General features: G+C 48.1%; 1 protein-coding gene and 1 long non-coding RNA gene across 6 annotated transcripts in view; one reads left to right on the top strand and one right to left on the bottom strand.

The window, feature by feature from the left end:
- The window catches only part of LOC125333190, a 22,158-nt gene extending 10,270 nt beyond the window's left edge, over nucleotides 1-11,888 (top strand). For 2 of the 4 annotated variants that reach the window (XR_007206791.1, XR_007206792.1), the window contains 2 exons: nucleotides 1,563-1,665; nucleotides 11,155-11,888. This is a non-coding gene — a long non-coding RNA (uncharacterized LOC125333190). Of the gene's footprint in view, nucleotides 1-1,562; nucleotides 1,666-1,745; nucleotides 2,873-11,154 lie in introns of those variants that run through there. The other 2 variants (XR_007206793.1, XR_007206794.1) reach the window with 2 other exon arrangements.
- HMGN5 (high mobility group nucleosome binding domain 5) lies at nucleotides 9,942-17,873 on the bottom strand. 2 transcript variants are annotated; one of them, XM_048318934.1, is made up of 7 exons: nucleotides 17,828-17,873; nucleotides 17,579-17,681; nucleotides 16,405-16,434; nucleotides 15,707-15,736; nucleotides 15,193-15,243; nucleotides 11,886-12,029; nucleotides 9,942-10,648 (listed from the first exon to the last, which is right to left on the bottom strand). In XM_048318934.1, the coding sequence occupies exons 2-7, from the start codon at nucleotides 17,591-17,593 to the stop codon at nucleotides 10,601-10,603; spliced, it is 318 nt and encodes a 105-aa protein (XP_048174891.1). In that variant the 5' UTR covers nucleotides 17,594-17,681; nucleotides 17,828-17,873; the 3' UTR covers nucleotides 9,942-10,600. The 2 variants fall into 2 exon arrangements, with proteins under 2 accessions (XP_048174891.1, XP_048174889.1); XM_048318932.1 differs by lacking the exons at nucleotides 17,579-17,681; nucleotides 17,828-17,873 and having other exon boundaries at nucleotides 16,405-16,491.

The following is a 17,873-nucleotide window of genomic DNA, read 5'->3' as shown; positions in this document are numbered from 1 at the left end:
CAACACGGCAGCGGTTGGAAACCTGAATGATGTCACTATGGCAACAAAATAACTCACCTTAAAATAAAATGTGCATTGGAAGCAACCTCATGTGCTCAGGGAATAGAGGGAGGAAGCTCTTATTTTTTATATGTGTATATTTTTATGTTTATGTATTTTTTAGTATTTTTTCATCTTCCTAAATTCTTGCCCTGTTACCAGATGCTGATGCAGATATAAAAAATATTTTAATTTCTCTCAGCAATGAAATGAAACAGAACATGATCAGAACCTTCAGAAGAAGGAAAAATGTGTTTGCTGGAGGGCAGGAAAACCCTGGAGCTGTTGATAACTACAAGTCATTCTGATGGATGTGAGATCCAGATTATCGATATCTGCAGCTCACAGCAGTGATTCAGGACTAATTATTGCTAATATTTTTCATGGACATAATCCATCTCTTTCCAACAATCCCAAACTCCATTTCCATATTTGTTCTTTGCAGACAGGTTTGTTTTCCCATTGTTTCTGCATTAAATAACATCAACAGGTGGAAATTTAGAGATTTCTCTGGAAATTCCAGACTCTCTCTGGCTCTTTTCATCCCATGGGCATCCCAGGCAGGTTGGAACCATGGTGATTCAGCCACAGCACTGCTGGTGAGATGTTCCCAAGTTTTCTCATAATCCTGGTTGCTTTTTAGACTGGAGTGAGTGACTTTGACCACCTCTGTGTCAGGGAAGCCGGGATGGGAAGTGCGGTGGTGGGGGTGAGGCTGTGTGCTGTGCTGAGCTGCAGCAGCCCTGGCAGCTCCTCAGGGACCAAACCCTGGCAGCAAAGAGGAGTTGTCCTGTCGGGTTCTTCTCCTGCTTGTCAAAGGCAAAGAGCATTTATGGGATGAAGCATAAGGCCATGGAAAGCCCAGCACCCCTGATTTGGTCCTGCAGCGATGCTTGACTAATCCAGGGTAAAAATAGGATCACAAATTGTCTGGTGTTTCACTGGGAAGCAGAAGTCCGGCAGCGCTTGAGTTTGAATCATCCAGATGATACCCTGCAAGAGGGGGGTGTTGCTCTGGAAATCACAGTGGTGCCCAGGGACTGTGATCGTGGTTCAGGTGGAGAGATGCTCCTGATGCTCTGGCGGGCAGGGCAGGGCAGGGCTGGAGCTATTTTAAGCTGAGCAGAGGCAGCTGGCGTTGGCGTGGTACTCACCCAGTGTGTGTGTGCTGGGGACAGAGCCTCTGCCTGGGAATGGGCAAAGAAGTCTCCAGACTCCACAGAGTCACAGGTTTTCCCATGTTTTTTGCAAAGTTCAGCATATCCCAGCAGGAATCGCCAGCACCCACAGCTCCATGAGCAACTCTGGACTTCCAGTTCTTGCAGTGCAAAAATAAATATATTTACAGAATAATTATATTTTATATAATACAATACAATACTTATATAATATAATGTATAATTCTATATTATAATTATATTATATAATATTATAATTTTCCTCCCTCTATCTCATTTTCTGAGAGCGTTGCACCCAGTTCAGTGGCAGTGAAAATAATTTACTTCCAACTGCTTCTTTTATAGGAAACTAGAGAAAGTGGATTAAAAGGAATGAAGTTATGGAGCATGAAAAGATACTCCAAAACCACTGTGGAGGAGGGAAGAGAAGGTTCTGCTCTGGCCCTGGGTGAGTTCAAGTGGGTACTTTGGATACTTGGGTGCCAAATAATGCTAATAATTGAGAATGTCACATTTTGACGTCATCAGCACAGCATCCAGACACTGCCTCTCTCCTTCCCATCGGTATTTCCTTGCAATCCCACATTCTCTGCAGCCTGTGATCATTGGGAGAGCAGGGAATAGCTGCTGTGGTTCCCTGCTCTCTGGCAGCGCGGGAGGGATGAGTCGAGACTGAAATAATTTTCTACCATTGATGTGAGGATGACTCCAACACCGGCTCCGGCTCCATCCACATCACTCCTGCTCCCCATCTGTGCAAGGAAAAGTAATCACTTGCCTTACCTCCGGGTTTAATTAGTCCCTGCTCCGGGGCTAATTAGGAGCGCGGTCCGTGCGGACGTCGGGGCCGGAGCCCTCCCTCCCGCTCCCGTTCCCGCTCCCGTTCCCGCTCCCACTCCCGCTCCCACTCCCACTCCCACTCCCACTCCCGCTCCTGCTCCTGCTCCCGTTCCGTGCCATCTGCCATTGCTAGACACTGGCTTTACTTTTCACGCCTGGCTGGGCGCGCTGGATGCGCGGGGTAATGGGGCTATTTTTCCCCCTTAGTCTTTGGAAAGGAAATAATAATAATAAACCCAGGAATGGCTGGAACTGCTGCACGCTACCCTTTTCCTTCCCACTTCTGAAGCTTTTTAGCATTCAGTTTTCCAGCAATTGGGAGGAAAATTGCCCTGAAAGAAAGAAACAAAAATCTGTGTTATTTTTTAAACACCCCCCGTGCCACACAGGCAGCTGCAGAGAATTTCTCTTCCAAAGGGATGATGTAATGGGCTTTGTCAGCCAATGCTGGAATGAATAAAACCGGAGACCCGAAATCCATCCAGGCTTTTGATGAAACTCCTGAGGTTCCTGAAGCAAGTGGTCGCCAAAATGGGCTGGAACCGCTGGTTTTGTCATGCAGATCTTGAGAGAAGTGAGATGGAGAGTCAAGGGCTCCAACCAGGGAGTAACCAAAACCACCAAGTTTTGTCCCTTCTGACAGAAGGGGATCTTGTGCAGAGCATCTGGGGACACTCAGAGAGGGGGTGCACAGCCCTTGGTGCCGGGATGTCAACCCAGACTTCAGCATCCACCACAGAGTCACTCCTGATCTGAACATGGGACCTACAGCCACATTTTAGAGAGAGATATGTGTGTATATTTAATATTATGTATGTTATATATAATATTATTGCCCAGAGAAGCTGTGGCTTCCTCATCCCTGGAAGTGTCCAAGGACAGGTTAGATGGGGCTGGGAGCAACCCGGGATAGTGGGAGGTGTTCCTGCCTAAGGCAGGGGGTGGAACTTCATGGATTTATGGTCCCTTCCTACCCAAAGCAGTCTGGGATTCTGTGATATGTATAAAACATAAATATATAAACTATACACAGAGATCACCAATTCCTGCTGCAGCAATGGGCACATTGTTGCTCTCCCAAGGATGTCATGGAATGCTGAGGCCAGGAGATTTCTCCTCTCACTCCATGACTTATCTCAAGTCTCTCTCTAGCTTTCTTGGAGCCCCTTTAGGCTCTGGAAGAGGCTCTAAGATCTCCCAGAGCCTTCTTCAGAACACCCCCAGCTCTCCCAGCCTGTCCCCATAGGACACACACCACCATTCCTGTCACCCCAAATTTCTGCAGTGAGAAGGCTGTGGGGCAGGCAGGGAGAGCACCAAGCACTCCAGAAGGTTCCAGCTCTTGCAGGGACGTCACACTTCCAAGTGATGGCGGAAGAAGCATGGATACATTTCGCCTTGGCTGCTCTCTGGTCCCTGCTGGCCTTGTGCATCATCGCTGGGCATTCCTGCAGCGGGAGCTGGGACAGAGCTGCTTCCACCATCCCGCAAGCCCTGTGGAGCCACTGCCACGGTGCCACATCCCTGGGAGCTGTGGTACCATCTCCTCATCCCGGTACTGTCACCCCAGGCAGCTGGATAACCCCAAATTCCCAGGGATGACCTCACTGTGTGTGCAGAGCTGCTGTACAGGAACACCCAGCTAGGATCACCACCTAGGGGCCGCAGCACTTCACCAAGTGAAGCCGGGAAGATTTATAGCCAAGATGGGCCAAAAAGGGAGTTGGAAATAATTCCCGAGCCCAAATGGAGCAATACTGAGAGCTGGGAGTCTGGACCCCTTCTTCAGTCCAGTGGTGGCTGTCACCTCACCTTCAGCACCAGCAGCATCCAGCAAACCTGGCCCCTAGGGTGGCATTTGGGGAGGGAGTTTTGCCAAGAGCAGGAGGATGTGGTGCCCTTTTCCTCCTGGGAAAAATTCAGCTCCAATGGAGAATATTCCTGGGAACACACCTGCACAAGGGGATGTGCACAGCCCAGGTCAGTGGCACAGGGCTTGGCAGGGACACAGGTGGTACCTTGGGTACACCCATGCCATCTGTCCCCACCAACAGCCACATCCAGTGGACAGCAGGGAAGTTTTCCTCCTTTCAAAGTGTCTGGAATGTGGCTGAAGGGGCTCAGACCAAAGTGGGGGTACAAACCTGTGTCCTCTCACCCCCCAGCTCCATCCAGAGGCAGGGACAACTCCAGGTCCTCTCCCACCACCATGGGTTGCTGGTCCTGCACTGGTGATATGTCTTTGTGTCCCACAGCCCCACCAGATCATCTTCCAAGAATTTGTGTAATCACTTCCTAAGCCATTATGATTCCTGGGCTGAATTTGGGCAATGAGTTACATGGTTTAATTACTCATTGTGTGAAATATGTTCGTTTTGCATCTGCCACTCAGTAATTTCATTTGGGGCCTCTTTGTTTGCTTTGTGTCCCCACACAAGAGCCACCGACCCCTATTCACTGTCCCTGTGCCGCTGCACCAGGGAATACAAATCCCGCCTCCTTTCCCCCCTCCGTCTGTCAATTCTTTGCGAGACAAAAAGGGTAATTTATTTAATTGCTGCTGATATAATGTCCTAAAAGTCTCCTTTTCCCTCCAACAGTTAATTACACTTGTTAATTATTTTAATTATTCCCAGGGTAATGCTGTAGGTATAGAGGAGCAGAGGAGTAAACATGGAGCAGGGAAGTCGGGGTTTACTCCAAGATCTCTGTTGATAACCAGGCTGTAACCACATGGGTGGTGAAACCAAAGCAGGGAACGTTTGGCCTGGATTTGGAACTTTCTGTTGGGAGCATGGAAGGATTTATAGGAGGGGAAGGCAGATCCTGCAGGATTTCCCTCGGATGAGGCCTGGAGAGGCAACTCTGGCCCTTCTCTCCTGGGAGAGATGGCACAAAATGGAACCACGACTTGGGGAAGCACTTCTGGTCAGCACCTCCATGATGGTGGATTTGTATGAAGGAAGAAACCAAACCAAGCAAACTTCCATCCCACTGGAAAGCTGAGGCTCAGCCTGAGGCTTAAGGACAGCGTACCAGCTGTGTTCCGAGGGGAGCGGTGGCCCCGGATCCGTGAACAGCAAAGCTCATTTGTGGTCCCGCAGAGCAGCCTCTGCCAGCGCCCCCGGAGCCAGGGTGAAACCTGAGAGCTGCCGCAATCCAAACCTTCTCCACAGCTCCTTTTATCTTCCTGGGGGGAAAACAAACAGCGCAGAAGCCGGAGCTTTGTGGCTGGGATGTCGCACATCTGGTTTGAGCTCCAAGAAATGCACTTCCACCCCCTCCCCAAATTGTTCGTGTTAAACAAACAAAATCCCGGCGATTTTGCGAGATTTTGGCGCTGGATAACTTCGGAGCAGCTTTGACTGAGAATGCCAGGCTTGTGCTACACTTCATCTCCAGTGGAAGCAGCGCGCCTCGCTCGCTGGGGGGGAGGCACTTCCAAAGGGGAACAGCCGTGCCCTGGAACCCCCTTACCGGGAATGCTGCCGAGGCTGGGAGCAGGGAGTGGTCTTGACCACTCTGTGTTTAGGTTTCAATCCAGCATTTTTCCCTGTGTTATTTATGCTTCCTCCCCTCCTCCCCTTTTAAGAAAGTCTGGAATTGTTTAAGATGTGTCCAATTGTATTAAGTTGCCTTTTGAGAGCTTTATGGTGTCAATTGGATTCCCACTCTTAGGAACAGAGCTTTCCAATTTGCCATTTTCCCCTTTTCTATCACATCAGCACCAACTTCCTTTCAGTGCTTTCAGGTGTTACGTCAGCCTGAAGGTCACGCTAATCCCTGGACATCACTTGCAGATTCCCATTTGATACAGTCCCAGTGATTCCCTGGTTGGTGCTGCAGGAGGAAGGGAGTGTCATTCTTCTGGGATCTTCTCCCATGGGCCCCTCCCTGTTGTTTTCCAGCAGAGGTGGATAAATCAGGGCAGATCATGAAATCACAGAGTGGTTTGGGTTGGAAGGGACCTTATAGACATCTCATTCTATCCCCTGCCATGGGCAAGGACACCTTCCACTATCCCAGGTTGCTCCAAGCCCCATCCAGCCTGGCCTTGGACACTTCCAGGGACGGGGCAGCCACAGCTTCTCAGGGAAAAGATGAGAGGTGTGGATGAGGGGGGTGGGAGCAGCTCTGATCCTCTCCCCATCCCCTCCTTGACTCAACCTAGCCCAATCCCAATCACACCCCTTCCAAAGCAGGGGACAATGGCCACATGAGTCATCAGTGACATCTGTCCCCGTGTTCATGCTCACTTGTGACCAGCTCCAGTTCCTCCGGGCACTGGGACAGTCTCTGGAAGCTACGTTGACATTGCTCTTTCCAAGGACAGAGGCTCCTCGAAAGCCGCCCAGCGCCGGGCCCGGGGTGTTCCCAGCTCCTGGAGCCCATCCAGGGCATCAGGTTTCAGAGCGGGGGCTCCCGGCAGCTGCACGGGAAAGGAGCAGCACCACTGGGACAGTCAGAAGGAGGAGCCGTTGTTTCCATTCCAGGGATTCAATTTTCTGTCTCCCTCCTCAGATTAACACCAGTGTAACTCCATTAACTGCCAGGGAGCAGCTCTTGATCTGAAAATCAGACCTGTTGGAGTGTCACAGAATCCTAGACTGGTTTGGGTTGGAAGAGACCTCAAATATCCTCTGGTTCTGCCCCCTGCCACGGCCAGGGACACCTTCCACTAGCCCAGATTGCTCCAAGCCCCATCTAGTCCAGCCTTGGACACTTCCAGGGATGGGGCAGCCACAGCTTCTTTGGGCAACCTGTGCCAGGGCCTCCCCACCCTCACAGGGGAGAATTCCTTCTCAGTATCCAACCTAAATCTACCCTCCCTCATCTTAAAGCCATTCCCTGTGCCCTGTCCCTCCATCGCTTGTCCAAAGTCCCTCTCCAGCTCTCCTAGAGCCCCTTCAGGCACTGGAAGGGGCTCTAAGTTCTCCCCAGGGTTTTTCTTCCCCAGGTGAACACCCCCGGCTCTCCCAGCCTGGCTCCAGAGCTGAGGGCTTTTCTGGCTTTTGTGTACAGTCACTTCACTCAAAGGAGCAAAGCTGGATGTGGGATGAACCTGCAAAACCCTTCCTTTTATGTGCTTGGAGGGGTTGTTTTATTTTATTTTCTCCCATTCCTCTTTTCTTTACATCCCAAGGACCTCACTGTGATTTCTATCCTGTGCTTGCTGAGGCAGCTGTGCCTTTTCCCTCCTGATCCTCCTGTGCTGCTCCAGCATGTTGCTGATGGTGGAGACCAGGATGGAGTCTGGAGGTGCCTCCTCTGATTTCCCCCTCCCTCCCCGGACAGTGACCAGTGTTTTCTAAGTGGTTTTCAGTGGGTTTATTGTTCTGAGCAAACAAAAGCAAATGCTTGCCCAGTTCTGTTGAAGATCCCATGAGGACACTGCGTGAGGACACTGTGCTGCTCTGGGAGCCTGCACCAAAAGCTGTATCATGGAATTACAGGAACATTTGGGTTGGAAAAGCCCTCCAAGTCCATTGAGTCCAACTGTTCCCCCAGCACTGGCAAGGCCACCACCGGCCATGTCCCCAAGTGCCACGTCCACAGTTAAATCCTCCCAGGGATGTGACTCCAGCCTGTGCCAGGGCTGGACAACCCTTTTTTCCCTAATATCCAACCTAAACCTCTTCTGATGCAACTTGAGGCTGTCTCCTCTCATCCTGACAAGCGAAGTGGACACCTCACCATGGTAGGATATTGCCAACATCGCTCAAATCTCTTCCCATGACACCACCTCGGAACCATGAATCTCTTCACCGTTGCATCTTCAAGGTCCCCACTTGTTATGATGAATAATGATAATCAGCAGTTCTGTGGATCTTTCCTAATCAGCATCAGACCCAGTAACACCCAGAGCCCAGGGAACAGCCAGCCAAGGACCTCAGGGAAGGCAGTTTCTCCACAAGTTCCAAATAAACCTGAAAGTAGGTTGACTCAACAGTTTGAAACCTCTCCTTTTCAGACAAAATAAGCCAAGCTTGGGAGCTCCATGGAGCTGGCCTTGGATTCAGTGTCTAGACATCAGGACAGCTGTGAGGAGGGTTTGGCATAAACCAGACAATCCATTCAGTTGTGCAACTCTCTCAATACCCCATGGCTCTGAAAAGTTACGAATTTGAGCAAAATGTTCTTGGGCAATTTTCTGTACTTATTTGAAAGAGGAATTTGATTAGAACAATAGTTATAGAATTAAGAACAACTCCCACCCTGGCACTTAAAAAAGAAATAACCAAAACCAAACACTCAGTTGTATGTTCTGTGTAACAACCTCTGGACTCAGATGGAGAGACACGACTTGGGACCAGAGTGACCTCATTCCAAACTGTGTTTGTACCTTGGCATATGGATGGATACTGTGCTGAGGAAATATCACCTATATTCAGGGTCTGCTGCTTAAATAACAGTGCTTGAGATACTCAGTGACTGGAGGCTGGAGCCAAAGAGAGATGGCCCCACGGCACCAGGGCTGGGAGAAGGGGCTTCACCTTTCTGCAGGACTGGATTCCTGTTTGAAGCCCTTTTAGAGGAACCTCTGAGGTGGGAAATACACAAATCTAAACCATTTCTAATCTGCATTTTCTCCCTGGAGCAGTACAGGCGCATTGGGATTTCTCACAGACTGCTGGCTAAACTCATAGAATCATGGAATCCTGGAATTTGGGTGGGAAAGGAACTTAAGAGATCATCTGATCCCCATTGCCGGCCACAGGCAGGGACACCTTCCACTATCCCAGGCTGCTCCAAGCCTCATCCAACCCTGGCCTTGGACACTTCCAGGATGGAGCAGCCACAGCCCTGTGCCAGGGCCTCCCCACCCTCACAGGGAAGCATTTTTTCCCAATATCCCATCTAACCTTGCCCTCCGTTTAAAACCATTTCCCCTTGTCCTGTCACTATGGGCCTGTATAAAAAGGTCCCTCGCCCTCCTTTTTATAGGCCCCTTCAGGCACTGGAAGGGGCTCCAAGGTCTCCCACAGCCTTCTCTTTTCCAGGTTGAACACCCCCCGCTCTTCCAGCCTGTCTTTGTAGAGAGGATATTCAGTGAAACATTTTCAGATGTGAGTCAGGCTGACATCTGACATTCCAACTGGGATGTTCAGTCTCCGTGGTTTTACCCACATCTCAGCACACTTCCACCAGGCACAGGGAATCTGGTTACTGCTCCATTAGTTTTCACTGGAGGAGACCAGAGCATGCCCCAAAATCTCTGCTGGATTAAGGGAATACACTGCCAAGGAAAAGGCCCCTCAGAACTCCCTCACCTTCACTGCTGAGGAAGCGGGAGCCCAGCTAACCCTGAGCATTTGTACCGAACAGGTGGGGCAGCAGGAATAAAAACCCCTGTGCCTCAGGCCAGGAAAATGAAATCCATGTTTAAACATCCTCTAGGGGTCCTGGGGGACTGATCCTGAACCCCACTGAATGCAAGACACTCTCACTGAGATGCTGTTTGGGGTTTAGACACAAAGTAAAATATTCAAGCTCTTGGAATTTCCCACTGCTGGGCTGTGGAACAATTTAATGGGAGAGAGGTTTCTGCATTTCAGACATTTTTCTTTTTATTAAATATATCCTGTAGTTGGTTCATGGATGCGAAGAGACTTTCTATGAAATCAGGTTTGAGCAGGAGTTGATAAAGTTGCACAAAAAAGCTGTAAGAGAACTGGAACTTAACCCCAGTTCACTGGTCTGGTCCAGCTGCTATGTCCCAGAATAAGGAGGCCTGGATTAATGGGAACTCACACAACTGAGGCAGAGAGGGGCTTGAGCCCCAGCCAAAAGTCCAAAGCTCTCCAGCCCCATGGGCTCTCCCTGTCCCACTGCAGCTCTCCTGGAACTTGGGAGCTTTCCAGCAGCACAAGCAACAAACCACAATCAGCTTTTGAGGAGTCTTTTTTATTAAGATAAATCCAGCAAAATTCCTAACAGTGGGTACATACAACCAACCTGCCCTTTTTGAAAAGAAATGTTTGTATTTCATTTAAAAACAGGATTACACTTTTATTTATTTATTTTTCTTTTTTTTTTTCCAAAACTGACAAAATAAAATTACATTTGGGAAACAACAGATTTCCAGCTCTTAGGTTTTTTCATGAAAATAGCTCACCTTCTTTATAAAAGCAACCCACAGAACCACTGGAATGTTTCACACGGTTATTTGTTTTGAGACCTCCCCACTTTAAGAAACCATACAACACATACAAGGGAAAAATTAAAATCTGAAGTCTGTAAGCATGACTTACACAAAAAGGGACACACTGACAGAAGTCAAAAGCTACCACCACTTATTCTTTCCATGTACCATACAAACTATTACAATCACAAAATTTAAAAACAATGACTTTTTTTTTGTTGTTTTGTTTTGTTTGTTAGGGATTTAATTCCCAAGTAACCGAGATGAAGATGTTCCATAATTAAATTCATGCTAAAAAAACCTGCATTTATAAAATAGTTGATAAAAATATTCCTCTCTGTTAACAATACAGCATGGAGGTACGGATACCAAATGATGGAGATATAGGGCAGGGTTAACATTACTCGGACTTGGCTTCCTTATCATCAGATGCTTCAGCAGCTGGTGCCTAGAAAAGGGGTTGGGAAGAATAGAAATATTATTGGTATACTGGATAATATAATTGGATTCCAATCTAACCAGCATCAAAAAGAGACCAGTTTGTTAACACAGACATGGACAAGGCTTTGTGTGGATAGACAGGAATGCACAGAAAATATTGACACAGCAACGGGCTGATAATTCTTTAAAATGAAAACACAGGAATATTAATTAGTGAGGTAATTTTGGAATAAGTGTCTGCAGAGAGGCAGAGGTTTGGAATGTATTTTAGACTAGGATAAATGATATGTTAGGGGAAGTTCAAGCCCTCGTCACAGAGGAAGTGGAAGAATTACACATCAACCACGATCCTGCTCCGTTCAAACTTTGGGGAATCAGTTCTCACCTCTCTCTATGAAAATGTGCTTTTACTTCTCAAGTCAACACATCAAACCTGCAAAGCTCCCTCAAAGCCCCTCTGAAGCACATTAGCCATACAGTGCTTCAACTAAGCAGCTCCTGATCTTGTTTTAGAAATGAAAGAATAAAGGACCCTTGGCTGGATGGTGACACTCAACCCACGAAGAGACGCCACTGGCAGTGACAGAACACAACGGGCAAAGAGAGCCCTGAGAAAACACTGCTTCACCATCAGCAAGGAATCTGCTGGGGCAATCCATCAGCAGCTGATGGAGCTTGCAGCTGGACCTAGCAAAAGGCAGCTGAGGTAAGGAGCTGCCACAGCAAGGACCTGCGAGAAGAGGCTGCAGGTAAGAGACAAGACCGAGTTTACTTTGCAAATCTCTTGTTGAATTGTTCTGAGGCAAAGAATTGTCTTAAAGAATTGTGTAGAACTCAAAACCAGATTTCTGGCCCAGCACCAACCCGTGCTGAGCAGCAGAGGAACCCAGCAGTCCAGAGGGGATGTGCAAAGTCAGCTCAGGGCTGGAGGGCGATGATTTCCCTGGGCTCCATTGTTCCCCAAATCTTGGGCATTGCTGTGAGCCAGCCCTGAGAGGAGCCCTGGGCCAGCAGACAGCACCTGTGGAAGGGCTCCAGCACAGAGCAGGAAGGAGCTGGAAGGAGAAGGCCATTTCTGCAGGCTCTCCCTGGGAGCTGCCCTGGGCAGGTACCACAGCTGCTCTGTCCTCCCAGTGTGGCAGTGACCCCCCCCACCCTGTGGAGCCCAGCAGAGCTCCTGCAGCTTCCAGGATGTACTTCCAGCACATCTGGCTCTGCTCCCAGCTCTAGTGGAGCTGAAGTACCTCATTAGTTTTGGTATCTCCATTTTCAGAGTGGTTTTCTTCTTTAGCATCCTCTTGTTTAGTTTCCTCTTTGCCTTTGGCTCCTTTCTTCCCTTTTGTTGCTGCCTTTTTGTCCTCCTTTTTATCATTTGCTGCTTTTTCTTTCTGTTAAGAAAACAGACAGTGACATATTGAATCCCAATTTCCACCTTGTACATCAGCATGTTCTCAACTCCAAAACTGTCTGCACAACCTGCTTCCACCCCCCAAACTTCCTATTGACAAAGATGAGATCAAAGTTTCACAGGAGAAGTGTTTTCCTTCTGTCTCTCCTGAATGTGCTACAGGGAAGTGCAGAATATAAAAGCAGCCACAGCTGGGGTTAAAAGAATTCTTATTTCAAATAGGCATTCAATTAAATTAGCTAAAAAACGTTGAACTGGCCTGTATTTCTGCCCTGCTGCTGAAAGGCAGCCACACAACAAAACCAACATGTGCAAACACCAGAATACTTCAGATGTGCTGTAAATGCCTATTTAGAGAACTGTAACAAAGCTGTAGGCAAAGGACTTCCCCCTTTCCCTGCCAGAAATATTCCTTGTGATAATAAACCACTTCCGTGCCAGAAAAACTGGGGGCTTAACAGCATCACTTTGATAACCACAAGAGCGTTGCCTTTATTATTTAAGTGCAGTTTCTTGTATGTGGATCAGGCTAAATCGAAACAAAACCCAAAACTTGATGCTTCTGTAGTAATAATCTTCCATAGGCAAGGTCAGATCCTGACCCAAATACCCGACCCTCATTAGTTTCACTTCCAAGGATGTGCCTCTTGCTGCCAATAAGTAAGAGCACTGGCTCAGCCCCTTGCTTGATTAACCTACTTCCCACAGAGGAACCAGAAACCCAGCAAGATCTACTCACAGCTGAGTGAGGATAAACAGAAAATTACTGGATATACATTTATCTACTCAGAAGATTTGTCTCAGTGACTGCAAATTATCAAAAGGTTACAAACGTTTTCTTTCTGACTTCAATCTCTCAGTTATTAATGCACAAAATTAATTCACCTTAAAAACAAGCTGCTGAAGAGTGTTAAGGAGTAGAGTCACCTGATTCTTCAATGATTAAAAATTCACCAAAATTGACAGCAAATCCTCCAATAATGCAGAAAACATAAGATGGGGTCAGTACACTCGATGAGTGAGGGTTTCCTTCCTCTCTAACCTCTCATTCCTCAGTCTCAGGGATTTCATCCCACCTGCAAAACTCTCCTACAGTGTGGTGTCAGGAGTCCCTGTCTTGGGAACACCCACTATCCTGGTGCTGTTCAGCAGTGAGATTTAGAATTACAATTGTACTATGGCACTGCTTATCTGTTCCCATATCCCACTAAAAAAAACCTCAACTAAGTATTAACAGAGCTAAACCCAATTCTCTCTGCTGGGAAAGCCCCTCTTCAGAAAGCACTGGAGGAGAATCCAGGGAAACTGACTTCCATGGCTGCACTGCCTGGAGAGAAAGGGTCCCACAGGACACAACAGGACCTCAGCTACAGCATTGTGTTCATTTTCCTCAATCATTTTGCTCTAGACATAGCAACAACAGTACAATAATAAGGTCCTGTATTTTAGAAGTGACAAAGCTCCTTTCCCAGCTCCATGGTTTTCAATATGGCAAAGTTTAACAGGTGAAATCTATTCTGACACACAGGAAACCATTCCAGGATCCTGAAGCTTGACAAGTAAAGCACTTGGGGCAGACATGAATTAAAAATGCCTCGACAATCCTTACTCCATCACCCTTTGCACAGGTGTTGATGCAGTTTGAGGAGCTCTGGAGAGCCAAAAACACAGCTCAAGTGTCCTGGCTTCAAACAGCACCTCAGGAGCAGGAGGACAAATGCTTTCCAAGTCCAGCTGGGGGCAATTCTCAAGGCACAGCTCCCAGGGGATCCCTGCATGATCCCAAAGGGAGACCACACCACCCAGTTGTGCGGTGGGGGCCCAAACTAAGCTTTGCCGGTCCCTTACAGCCCTTAACTCTTGCATCCCTGTTCCTACAACTTTTCACATTAAGTTAACACAGCTTTAGTGTTTAAACCCAGAGATGTTTCCATGAAAATAAAAAAGCAAACTTGGAAAAAACCCAAATACAATAACGTGGGTCATGCACCGCTGCCCTGTGGGCCACCAGCAGCTGGCTCTGCTCTGCCTGGGGCACCAGCCACTAGAGGGAAGTGCAATCCAGAGTGCCCAGTCCTCCATCCAACCAGAATGTGGTCTAGAATTCCAGCTGCACGGCCAAGATGGAATGGGAAAACCTTGCTCTGCACAGCACTGAGATTGCAGAGCTGAGCCCAAATGACACATGGGCTCTCTCTCTTTTCCATGGCACCATGCTGCTCCACACAGGATGTGGAGGGAAACAGTCCCCTCACCTGGAGGTCTGCTGTGCCATAGGCAAGTACAAATTCCTTTTCAATGGAAAAGGAAAAAGCTCCTGGTTCCCAGCCCGTCATCCTCCTCTGCAACCAAAGCATCTCTCCCCGCTGTGCTCTGCCCACCTCGCCATCCCAAACCACAAGGAAAATGTGCAATGGGAACAGGTTAAAAACAATCACTGGAGTTTTGTTGCTGGGGTGCTTATTGGTTTTTTCTTTTTTTTTTAGCTGCAAAATCCTAAATATATTTACAGAAAAATCTAAAAAATTAGCACTGCAAACTGATGGCTGGGAAGGTGATAGGAAGGGGATGGAAAGAAATCCCTCATGGATTGCAGAACTGCCCCCTTTGAAATTCCAAACTGTTGCCCCAAACTAAAAAAGAGCTTTAAATAGTTTCTTTTTGAACTATACTGTCAGACATGCCAATGTTTTTGACATTTCCAAAAATATCCAGCCAAAGGGTCTCTAGAAGTCTGAGTGATTAAAATGTGATAAACTGATAACTAACTGCAGAGAGGGCCTCAGAATGGAAATATAGTAAGAAACTGTAACTAAAAGCATGATTTTCAATGCTTCCTCTGACAGAGTCTCTGATCTCTATTCCAAGCATCATTTTCCCAACAATGCATTATATGAAACTTCAGAATGGCCTTGTAAAGCAGCAGCAAAGCCCCACCACAAGGGATTACAAATCTGCTCAGTTTATCACATTCCTACAGTAGAAATTTGATAAAATGATGTCTTTCCCATTCTTTTTGCTCACATAATTCCATCTTAAAGCTTTCAGGATGATTATGAAAAAGCAAAGTGGTTAACTGTGGGGGGTTTTATCCCTGTAAACACCTTGAGAAGGAAAATATAACTTCAGTTCAAGACCCTTACCTTAGGTGCTGCCTTTTTGGGCTTTGGCTCTGGTTTGGGTGGAGCAGGTTTCTGCAAAAAATGCAAAAAACAAGTCAGGCAAATACCAGAAATAAATATTTATTTTTTTATGAGCAATATGTCTGTAACTTTTGAGAATTATTTACCTAACAGTTGGCCCTGCAAAAAATCAATGGGCAAATTACGAGGCTAAGGAGAGAGCGGGTGATTTACAGAGCCACGAGCATTTGTATGGAGAAGTCCTACAGGGAACAAATCCATCCTGAAATCAATATTCCTTAACTCTGGATACTTGTGCCCAGATGGAATGTGCACTAACACAGACGTCGTATCTCCTGTGAGAAGCCTGCGATATGGGCATGTTCAAGGAACAGAAACATGGAATGGGAATTTTAAACTATGCATTGCTCTAAGCATGCATTTCCCAGTTCTGGGGGAAAAAAACCCAATAGTTTATCTTTAACTGTCCCCATCCCAAGTGATATAATATTAAAGGATAAATAGAGATACTCACAGCAGATAGTCTGGCTGACCTTCTCTTTGGCTGCATAAGGAAAGATAAGTCAGTAAAATTCAGAGAGCACATAAAGCACAGCCTTCTCAGAATTGCCACCCAAAATAACATGGCATTGTGAAGCCCCATAGAAATCCTAGGATATATGAAATTATGGGCATTATGGTGAAGGCCTTGATGACTCCTCATCCCTGGAAATGTCCAAGGCCAGGCTGGATGGGGCTTGGAGCAGCCTGGGCTAGCGGAAGGTGTCCCTGCCCATGGCAGGGGGTGGACTGGATGAGCTTTAGGATCCTTCCAACCCAAACCATGCTGTGATTCTACGATCCTTGTAGGTCCAACTCAGGGTATTCTGTGACTTCCTAGAAGTGCAGCTTTGCTCAGCAGTTCTCTGCTGCCACCACTTTACTCAGCTGACGCGGTAAGGGATGAAGTTTCTTTACTTGCAGGAGTTGTGAGGCTAAAAGGGACTGGAACCGATGGTCCCTGACCTCAGCCCAGGAGAGCTGCTGGACCCCCAGCACCACCTCAGGGGGGTCACCTGTCACCTCAGGGGACAGCGATGGCCCCAAGCACCCCAAAAACATACACAGGGCCACCCCCAGGGGCTAAACACCCCTCATAAGGTGCGTGGGGTTCCTAATTTCTGCATAACCCCACAGGAATTCTTGGGAGTGGGGACCACAAACAACTCCTACCTCCTCCTTTGCCTCGCCTTCAGCTGGAGCCTGCAAGGAAAGCGAGACATTGAAGTGAGAAGACAAGACCATCCCGTGTGACACCACCTGAGTCCTGAGGGGAGCGGGAGGGGGGCCCCCCCAACACCACCCGCAGCAATGGCGGCCTCCCCCCAGCCCCGCCGCTCCACGGACTACAACTCCCACAATGCCACGCGGCCGCCCCATCTACGTCATCACGTCGAGTTCGAAAAGTTCCCGCCAATTTCCCCTCACACAACAAGGTCGCCGCGGGCCCCGCAAGGACAATGAGGGACAACCGGGAACGCAGCGATCGCGCCCGCCCGAGGGGTTTCGAGTCGGTTCAGGCGCCCCACGGCCCCGGACGGGGCCGTGGGGCGCCTGAACCGACTCGAAACCCCTCGGGCGGGCGCCTCGGTGATTGAGGGGCGACCGCGTCCCCGCCCCGCCCCCCCCAGCCGCGCTGTGAGGAGAGGGGGGGGCCGCCTCATATTCGCGCTGCCCCAAAGTTCCTGATTACGGTGATAAATCCCTTTTCCCCGCTTTCCTTGAAGGCCAGTTTCAAATTCTGCGCCGCCTAATGGCCCCAAATTACCATTGCACAACCATCTGGTATGACAAGAAGTGGGAGGCAAAAAAAAAAAAAAAAAAAAAAAAAAAAAGGAGAACAAAGGCAAACGCAGGAGAAAGAGGCGACGTTTAAAGGCGAATCCAGCCGGGAATGGCGCGATGGGGATTAAAACGCTGGCGGAGGTGGGTGGGGGGGCCCGGGGGGGTCGTGGCGCGGGTTTTGCGGGGGTTTTGCTGCCCCGCGTTCTCCACAGGGGCAGCACAGCACTATGGCTGTTTGTAATCCAGCATGGAGACACTGCTGCTCCAGCCTTCTCCTCCTTCCCAAACAAAACAGCCCAAAAGTGAACTCGCCGCGCTGCCCTGCCCGCCCCGAGCCCTCTCCCTCCGCTCCCCGCTCCGCTCTAGGACATACACCAAAAATTAAAAATGCAAAAAAAAAAAAACCAACCAAAAAACCCAAAAAACTCCACACATACACGCGCGCGCGCGCTAAATTTTTTTTTTTTTACAGCTAAATTTCCGCGATTGCCGCTTTAATCTCTCCCCCTTCGCTCCCCATCTGCCTTCCCTCGTTTTTTAATTATTTTTTTTTCGTACTTACCTTTCTTTTGGGCATAGTTGCACCTTAATAGTTGATTGCAAAACCTAATAGAGATAAGATATCGAAAAATAAATGGAAGCGGCGAAAAACTGTTCCGACCGTCCTGCAAAAAAAAAGAAAAAAAATAGACAGGAAAAAAAAACAAAAATAAAAAGGAAGATGTTTAAGGGACCAAGAGTTAATTGCGGCAGAAACTGAACAAAAAAAAAAATCCCCCCCTCTTTATTGCAAACAGTAAAATACACCAACACGCAACCAAACTGCATGAATGGGGAGCGCGAGATGGGCCCGGCCG

The sequence above is a fragment of the Corvus hawaiiensis genome, chromosome 14 (genome assembly GCF_020740725.1).
Source record: "Corvus hawaiiensis isolate bCorHaw1 chromosome 14, bCorHaw1.pri.cur, whole genome shotgun sequence".
NCBI lineage: Eukaryota > Metazoa > Chordata > Aves > Passeriformes > Corvidae > Corvus > Corvus hawaiiensis.
The sequence above is the reverse complement of the archived record's forward strand: the minus strand, read 5'-3'. Positions and strand labels throughout refer to the sequence as shown.